General features: G+C 36.4%; 1 protein-coding gene and 1 pseudogene across 2 annotated transcripts; one reads left to right on the top strand and one right to left on the bottom strand.

Moving 5' to 3' along the window:
• The first annotated feature begins 6 nt into the window (after positions 1-6).
• Positions 7-3,507, top strand: LOC107462382 (pentatricopeptide repeat-containing protein At4g37170). Of its 2 annotated transcripts, none has more exons than XM_016080948.2 (2): positions 7-144; positions 737-3,507. In XM_016080948.2, exon 2 carries the CDS (start codon positions 852-854, stop codon positions 2,853-2,855), a length of 2,004 nt encoding a protein of 667 aa, XP_015936434.1. In that variant the 5' UTR covers positions 7-144; positions 737-851; the 3' UTR covers positions 2,856-3,507. The 2 variants fall into 2 exon arrangements, with proteins under 2 accessions (XP_015936434.1, XP_052108728.1); XM_052252768.1 differs by having other exon boundaries at positions 610-3,507.
• Positions 3,508-5,900: 2,393 nt separating this feature from the next.
• On the bottom strand, positions 5,901-9,907 carry LOC107462373 (G-type lectin S-receptor-like serine/threonine-protein kinase At4g27290; annotated as a pseudogene).
• Positions 9,908-9,913: the final 6 nt, after the last annotated feature.

The raw sequence follows: 9,913 nt of genomic DNA, 5'->3' as shown, positions 1-9,913 counted from the left end.
GCCTTGTTCCGTCGCGTGTTCCACTTTCTGTTCAGCCGCCGTTCCGCCGCTGTTCAGCCTCCATTCCGCCGCTGTTCAGCCTCCGTCGAGTTTTAAAGTTCCAGCTCCCTCTCCCTCTTCTGTTGATTTTCAGAAAAGCCTAAGGTGATTTCTTTTCTCCCTCCTCTGTTGCTATTACAGTTCTTGTTTTGATATTGCTTTAATCTATAATTGCTCTATCAACTTGTTTTGTTATATTCTTAATCTTGTTAATTTGATAAATGGTTGTTGTGGTGTTGTTTTTGACCTTGTGAATGTTAGGTTGTTGTGCTGTTTTCTTGACATTTTGATAACTTGTTAATTTGGTAAATTGTTCTTGTTGTGGTTTGTTTTTCTTGATCTTGATTTGATTTCTGTTGTTTTGATCTTAGTTCATGTTGGTGATCTTAGTTAATTGTATTTCTGTTATTTGACTTTTGAGTTTGTATTTGGATGGGATTATAACATTGTGGCTGATGTAGTACCATTAATTTGGATGACATTTTACCGTTTATATTAAATATTTTAGTGTGTTTATTTATATTTTATTTATTATTTTATTATAAAACGGTTATTTCGGTTGAACTACAGTTGAATCGGTTGAACTAGCAAGCCAGTGTTAGAGAGGTTTGATAACCAGTTCGGTTTCAGAACATTGCTCTAGAGAAACACACCTATTTATACTTAACACTAACCAACTCAAACTTGTCCCTCCTAGAGCTGACGAAGCCTTCCAATGAGGTGTTGAAAGCGCTGCAAGGTGCAATGAAGCTCCTAACTAAACTACTAAAGAAATTGGTAAGTCAGTTTGTTGTGGTGTTGAGGAAAGAGGGATGCAGAAGTTTAGGAATTTCAAGAGGAGCTTTTCATTCCAGAAGAGGCAGGGTCTCCCTCAGTCTCGATTCAATGAACGTAGCGAGGGTAACGAATTTGAAGAGGCCATTGATGTTTTGTGTCAACAAAATCGTCTCAATGAAGCCATTGAGTTGCTCCACCAAATTCATCGACCCTCCCCTCGCATTTACTCCACCCTGATCGCCGCTTGCGTTCGCCATCGAGCTCTCCAAGAGGGTAAAATGGTCCATGCACACACCAAAGCTTCCAAGTTTGTTCCTGGGATCTCCATCTCAAATCGTTTGCTTGATTTGTATTCCAAATGTGGCAGCCTCGATGATGCCCAGAAGCTGTTTGATGAAATGATTCACAGGGATTTGTGCTCTTGGAACACCATGATTGCTGGGTATGCCAAAATTGGACGCCTTCAACAAGCTAGGAAGCTGTTTGATGAAATGCCCCAAAGAGATAACTTTTCATGGAACGCGGCGATATCTGGTTATGTTAGCCATGCTCGCCCTTGGGAAGCGCTGGAGTTGTTTAGAAGGATGCAGAATCACGAGAGTTCGAATTTGAATAAGTTCACCTTGTCCAGTGCTCTGGCTGCTTCAGCCGCTATTCCGTGTTTGCGTCTTGGGAAGGAGATTCATGGCTACTTGACACGAACTGGTTTGGACTCGGATGAGGTAGTTTGGAGTGCACTTTTGGATTTGTATGGCAAATGTGCGAGCTTGAATGAAGCTAGGGGTATTTTTTATAAGATGGAAGACAAAGATGTAGTTTCATGGACTACCATGATTCATAGATGTTTCGAAGATGGAAGAAAGGAAGAGGGATTTTCCTTGTTTAGAGAGTTGATGAGGTCAGGCATTAGGCCAAACGAGTATACATTTGCTGGAGTTTTAAATGCATGTGCTGGCCATGCTGCTGAACACTTAGGGAAGGAGGTTCACAGTTACATGGTGCGCATAGGGTATGACCCGCGTTCATATGCCGTAAGTGCACTTGTTCATTTGTACTCAAAGTGTGGGAACACTGAAAATGCCAGAAGGGTGTTCAACCAAATGCCTCGGCCTGATTTGGTATCATGGACTTCTCTTATTGCTGGTTATGCTCAAAATGGTCAACCAGAAAAAGCGCTTTGGTTCTTTGAATTATTGCTTCGATCAGGTACTAAGCCCGATCAAGTTGTCTTTGTTGGGGTTCTTTCTGCTTGTACTCATGCTGGGTTAGTGGACAAGGGTTTAGAATATTTCCATTCAATAAAGGAGAAGCATGGGTTGATGCATACTGCAGATCATTATGCATGTGTTATTGATTTATTGGCACGATCTGGACGGTTTAAAGAGGCAGAGGATATCATTGATAAAATGCCAATAAAGCCTGATAAGTTCCTTTGGGCAGCCTTACTTGGAGGATGTAGAATACATGGAAACCTTGAAGTGGCTGAAAGGGCAGCAAATGCGTTATTTGAGATAGAGCCAGAGAACCCGGCTACATATATTACTTTAGCTAATATTTACGCTAATGCGGGTCTGTGGGCTGAGGAAGCCAGGGTTAGAAAGGGTATGGAAAGCAGGGGAATTGTTAAGAAGCCGGGTAAGAGCTGGATTGAGATCAAGAGACAGGTGCATGCCTTCCTGGTAGGAGATACATCCCACCCCAAAATATGTGATATTCATGCATTCCTAGGAGAAATCTCAAAGAAAATGAAGGAAGAAGGCTATATTCCGGACATAAACTTTGTGCTACATGATGTGGAGGAGGAGCAGAAAGAGCAAAACCTCGTTTACCACAGCGAGAAGCTTGCCGTTGCCTTTGGAATCATTTCAACCCCGCCGGGAACTCCTATCAAGGTTTATAAAAATTTAAGAACTTGTGTAGATTGTCACAATGCCATGAAATATATATCAAAGATTGTTCAAAGAAAAATAATAGTGAGAGATTCAAATAGATTTCATTGTTTTGAGGATGGAAGCTGCTCATGCCAAGACTATTGGTAATGTCGTGCCAAGCAATGAGTGAAACGGCATCTTCAATCTTTGATTTTGCTGTAAACAGCCTTGAAGGGTTGCATTGACAATCATCTTTTCCTCTATCCCTATAAATCAAAAGGGTACATCTATCAAGCAAAATTGTCGGATGCCGCATTGCAACGGGGTATGAAATGTTCAATAAATGATGGAATTATGCTGCATAGGATCGATCTCAGGGGATTATATGTCGCAGGTGTACCATTCATTTATGAATTATGTAAATACCGCAAGGCAGGGACCTTTATTTGTGGGTTCTGTATTTTCTAACTCCATCGGAAAGTGGTAACTTATTAGCATCTCAATTTATTTATGGCAATGTTCCTCCGGAGGGTGTCCTTGTTGGGAGTTAAAGCCAGGCCTTCTGCTTCTGCCCCTCAAAGGGTAATTGAGGTGGAAAATGGTTCAAGCTCTTGCATCAAAAGTGTGAAGATGATAAATGGTGATTTCTAACAAGAATTGAATTTGGAGATGAGGCCCAAGTAATGTTAGTTGCAAGAATCATCATGGAAACTTCAGGACATGTTAGAAAACAAAATGAAGTTATATTCTTCAACCTTTTATCTTATTTCCGAAGTCAGATAAATTCTTCAATAAAATCATAAATTTCTAATCTTTGAAACCATATTATTGTTTGTTCTTTCCTCTCTTCTTTCACAAAAAGTATGTGAACTGCATTTAACTGCAGTGCCTCCTCAGAGTCACTTTTACTGTATAGAAATTAATTTCTACAAATATAATTTACTTGTTAGATACTGAATTGTACCCTTTATGGAATGTATGAGAAGAAGAGAAAGAAGAAGAAGAATCTTTTATCTTATCGGTATTCTCCTTACTTAGTACTTACTGCAATTATAAAGAAAGGTATAGTTTTTAATATAGTATTTGTTAGCTGAATCATTTCTTTCTTATTTTTCTCTTATGGGTTTAGGTAGCTGAATATTTTGGTACGTGGGTATATATGGAATTATGGATAAAGATTAGCAGCCATTTTGTGTCGTATTCCAATTATCCAATACAAGATTTGCATGAAATGAAACGTAGGTGGCTGCTCATTCTTAAAGGAATGAATACATTTATGCATCAGCAACTCACTGCTTCAGGATCTCAGAGCATATTTGAGAGAATTTCCTACCTATCACATAAGCATAATAATCTCCAAATTCCGTATTCTTTAGTTTCACTTTTCAGAAAGTGTTTTGAGACAATGATTCAATGTGATACACGACCTAGCTTGCTTCATCCATCTTTTTAAAGACATGACACATTAAGATATAATACTTATGTCTGATTTTTTATGTTTCTGTTTCAATGTAATCAAGCATATATGTTTTGTGGTATTTAAGGATGCTAACTCAATGCAACCTTAAACGTGGTTGCTATATTTATTATCACTTAATTGGAAGATAGACGAAAAGAGTTAGTTTGCAGATTAAATGATAGACGATGATAGTTATAATCATGTGTTCAAAGTATAGATATATAGATAGATAGAGACTTTGCTGCAGTGATGACTTTTCTGATCAACTTGAAGCAAGGAAATTCGAAGTATCAGGCTGCAAGAAGTTGCACACTCTAGGCACTGAGTTTGCCTGGAACTACAGCAATTTGACCACCACCAACAACAGCACTAACACCACCACTGTCAATGGCGCACTCATTGAGATCTTTTTCCGGGCAAAGCTTAGAAACTACGAAGGGTGAGTAGTTATTTTTACATAATTGGAACTGCTGGTTGGGCTATTGGACTTAGTCTTGGAAGATCTTCAAAGTATTACACCTTCCACACTCATCGAACCTTTGGCATTCTCATTTTCACATTTAGTACACTCCAAGTAATATTCCTCTTTTCTCTCTATAAATTGATTTCTACAATTTATATCTTGATAAAGTCATGCATGCACATATATAGTAGTATGCTGGATGAAGCTAATTTTTATGCAGATTTAACCAATAAAATTTCAGGATGATGATATATTATGGTAAATAGTAATGTCATTAGTAGTTAATTATTTAGGGTGATTTCAGGGTTTCATTTAGAGACAATAAAATGAAATATTAAGACAAACGATTTACGCTATTATTATCGTCTCTATTTTATCTGTTCAGATATTTGTTATTATACGAAAATAGAGACAATAGATACAGACACTAGTTTAATTATGAAAACAGAATCAATCAGTGTGTGAAAAAGAAAAATAACCAAAAAGAATATAAAAGAGAAAAGTAAAAGGAGTGTGTTTAAAATCCTAATTTTTAATATTGGTATATATATATTTTTGTACTCCTCACATTTTTTAAAATAAATAAATAAATAATCTAGCTCGGTAGGCCAATCTGTCCCGCCAAAACCTCCGGATTTGGCGGACTCAAAACCTTTAGTCTGGCCCAACTTTTATGGATGGATTTAGCTGGTCGACCCGGCGAGCTCGACCAATTTTGTCACCACCTTTAGACGAGTCCATATCCGGTTACTCTATGTCTATGTCTCAACCCTGTATATTTTGTATTGAAGCATATTAATCTAGTGTAGTGAATTTTGTGCATTTTCAGATGTTGGCATTTCGGTTAAAGGCCAAGCTTAGTGATGATTATAGGAAATGTTGGAATATGTACCATCATTTTCTTGGCTATTGACTGCTTGTAATCATAGTCATAAACATATTCAAACTCTTCTGACACAGATTAAGCTAATTTCAGTACTCGATATGTATTCAATTTTCGGAACCTCTCAGTAACCGAGATGTGGCCAATTGTGTATTTATGTAATTACACTGTACTTTATGTATTTTCGTAAATTTTATATTTATTTAATTTAAATAAAAAATTTCAAATAACTTTAGTATTAACTTTTATATAATAAAAATATATTTTATAATTAATTTAGTATGTGCGAGTCTTAATCTAATTAAAAGAAAAAAAATTTTCTATACACCATGACACTTTTTAAGTTCAAAAAAGATTCTTGTATAATAATGTATATTAGATATATAATCATTCATAAAATAAATAAGAAAGAAGAATGTTGCAAGCACAACTCCATTCCACTGCATATTGATCAGAGGACATAAACAAGAAAGAAGAACATATTTCCATGAACCATAACCATAAAAGAGCATATAAAGAACATGTAATCAATTAACAAAATCCCCTAAACTGCTAAACATCAGTGTTAAATTTTCAAAAGGATTGTATGCTACTGTCATGTGGTGAATTTAGCTAATCAATTATTTAAGAAACAACATCTACCGTGGATGCACCACACTAACTGTGATTTCATTAAATGACACTAGTTCACTCTTGCTTGATGAAGTGTCACCAACAAGATCTCTCTCAGTGAAGAACCCTGGCATTTTTGGTTGAAGCAATGTGCATTCGCTACTTAGCATCATAAGAACATGCAACATGCTTGGCCTGTCTTCTGGATTCTGTTGAACACAAAGTAGACCCACATGAATTGCTCTTATGACTCCGGATAAATCGGACGAATTTCTGATGGACGGATCAACTATTTCAGAGCAATTACCTTCTATAAAGAGTTTCCATACCTGTATGTCACACCAGGTAGAGTTAGGACACGACTTAGGTGAAGGTACATATATTATTTGGTTTGTAACAAAATAATAAATATCAATAACAAACAAAAGTTTAGCTTACATGCCCCAGAAGATTAAAGCGATGATTTCTGTTGCTGAACCCTCTATTTCTTTTTCCACTTACTATCTCTAATACAAGCACACCGAAGCTATAAACATCAGACTTTGTTGAGAAAATTCCATCAATTAGGTACTCTGGTGATACATAACCACTACAAACATCAACATACAATGATACAAGTATACAGCTTCAGCACAAGGTTTATGTTAATTATATATATTAACATGTTAAGTAATCAAGTACTTACTAAGTTCCAACAATTGTTGTTGTGTTTGCTTCATTTTCATTTCCAATAAAGCTTCTGGCTAGTCCAAAATCAGAGATTTTGGCATTCATTTCATCGTCTAGCAGAATATTGCTAGCCTTGAGATCTCTATGAACTATTCGATGTCTCGAATCTTGATGGAGATAGAGAACGCCCCGTGCAATTCCAATGATAATAAGGAAACGCTGAGACCAAACTAGTTGCATGCTCTCTCTTTATCTTTTATAAATAAAAAGAAAGAAAGCCTGAGTTTCAGATTAAAGTAGTCTTTGTAGCTCAAATTTTAAGTATTTTCTTATAGGGGAACAACCACCAATGTTTGGGAAGAAACTGTATTGCCCATAAAATTTTACAAGCCTGAGACATGGAAATAAGGATACATACAAAATTATGTTGGGCTGGTGAAACACAGATACAAATATAGACATTGTATCCTGAGATACTAAATTATGTATCTTATGTCATTTTTGACAAGAAGAATATAAAGACACTAGTAATAGAAATTTATTTTTTTCATAATCTGTCCTATCTTATATTTTGTTTATAACAAAATAAAATACACAAATACTAATTTGGTGTTTCTGTCTTTTATGTTTTATTTCCAGTGTTTAATCTTGTTCTGCTCTCAAATAAAACACAGCCATATGTTGCTATGATTGCTAGGCTTTCAATCAGTTACTTTAACTAAATGTTATGGTAGAGAAATATGGAAGATCTATTACCCAAACGAGAAAATAAGTAATAGTAAATAAATCAAAACTAGGAAAGTATCAACTTAAAAACAAACCAAATATGAAGTAGTCCAAGCTTTTATTTGGCATATATTCATAGACCAGCATCCTTTCTTCTTCTTGAATGCAACACCCTAGAAGCTTCACCAAATTCCTATGCTGAAGTTTGACTACATTCAACACTTCACTTTTGAACTCTTGAAGACCTTGTCTAGAATTTACTGAGAGCCTCTTAACTGCTATTTCTCTTCCATCGTTCAGCATACCCTAAATATTGCAGTATTTAATGTGAACATCCACTTTTTAAGTTCATACTATTAAGTATAAAGCACTAGCCATTTTGTTTGATATATAATATACTACCTGATAAACAGTTCCAAAACCACCTTTTCCTAATATGTTACTGGTGGAGAAGTTATTGGTTGCAGCAATAAGTGTAGCCATATCAAACAGTGGTAGTTCTAGTTCTTCCTCCTGATGCTCTTGTATTACATGTGCATATCTTTCTGGACTGTCCCTCATGTTTCCTGCAAAGCAGTAAGCATTAAGAAAAGAACAAATATAGTATGGCTGCAGGAAAATGAAGAAATCTGCTAACTAGATTTTCTCATGCCTCTTAAAATATGTTGCTAGATTATCCTGTTTCTAGAGCCTCCATTTTCCCTTAATGTCTTAATGTTATTGCAAATTTATCTCAAATTCATATATAGGTTAATTTTCTATTAACTAATAGATTAATTGAGAAACCATGAAACTCACCAGCTTTACTTATTAGAAAAAATCAATGAGGCTGCAGAAGTGACTTACTATAGTTTATCTGCTGCTTCTTTCTTCTGTATAGCATGAAGGATAGGCATAAGATCAAAATTCCTATAGATATGACTGTGATGGCGGCAATAATCTGCAGCTTCCTGATCTTGGATTTATGTGATGACTTCTTAATTTCATCTAGGAAAAATATAATTAACAATTAAAATGTACATCTAAGAAAACAATGCAAAAGGAAAAACAGCAAGAAGGAACTTGTTAAATTGTAAGATGAACTTCTATACCTATATCTTTCCTTGACATTCTGACAAAAAGATCTTGCTGTGGATCACTCAGAACTCTGATATCTATCAGCTCATCATACCAGAATAAACACCCTGTTCCTCCATTCCTGATATCCAAGGAAGCATAAGCCGTGCAGGAACAATTCTTCATGCATAGATTAGCACACTCCTCAAGACTCACGCTATTATTTAACCATGATGCTCTTTGTGTGTTTGGTAACTTTAAACCAGACAACTTTACAAATCCATCATCCTGGCAACTCAATTTATTGATTCTAACACAGCCATTAAACCAACCTGTCTGATTCCATTCTTCAGGGTCTTTAGGTTCGAATCGGTTCAATAAGCAACTACATACAGGGGAATTGGCTACATTACAGATACCATATGCTCCACATTTACCATAATCATCACAGATATCAGTTGGCAATTTTAAATAGACACTCCAACTCTTATTTGTAACACTCCACACATAACGAGTCATTGATCCGTCTGCAGATAGCACACTCCTTGAATATACAGCACTATCGACAAGCTCATATGTGTAATATATCTCTTCCTTGCTGTAAACAAAGTAAAAGTTGTAAAAAGTATTATGTTTTAACTGGGGAATTCCACCAAACCGAAGACCATTCCAAGATCCACCATTAAATGTCATGGATTGGCCATCTTTTGTACATAATTGAGGATATCCAACAATATTAAGCTGGTGAGTATAGCTACCTTCAGAAGGGTCATCAGAACTAATCGGTGATATTAGGTACCTTGTAAGGCCTGTAGTTAAGTCACTTCACAGTTTCATCCCCGGCAGTAGCGTGTTATAAGGGTAATCAAAACTCTGCCAAATAAAGCTCTTCAAATCATCATCATTGCTCCCATCTTCCTTCACAATGAGATTCCCTGAATCCAAAAGCACTGCAACCGGCCGCTGCGCGAATCTTGATGAGTTGGAATGCCAAATGATGGTTATGACTATGAAGAGCAAGAGTTCCATTGCCAGTGATCTTCAAGACCCCGGATGAGTCATTAAGTGGAGTGTTTCTATTGGCAATCCATACTATTGTCCTAGATGGCACTTTACTGTACCATATTCCAACGTAACGGTTCTTGGAACTTTCTGGGATACTGCAGAATCCAACTACAAAGGTTCCACCGGCTGAAACCATGGTGTCACCATCAGTGAGGGACTGGGTAATACTGATGCTTTCTATGGCAGTGGAAACGGCTATATCATGCAGGAATAAGAAGCACAACAGAAGCAAGGTGAACGTTTCCATTGTGTTGTTTTGCTTTATTATTATTGTAGCTTACTTGGTAATAGTG

The sequence above is a fragment of the Arachis duranensis genome, chromosome 8 (assembly GCF_000817695.3).
Source record: "Arachis duranensis cultivar V14167 chromosome 8, aradu.V14167.gnm2.J7QH, whole genome shotgun sequence".
NCBI classification, from domain to species: domain Eukaryota; kingdom Viridiplantae; phylum Streptophyta; class Magnoliopsida; order Fabales; family Fabaceae; genus Arachis; species Arachis duranensis.
This window is presented reverse-complemented; position numbering and strand designations above follow the sequence as displayed.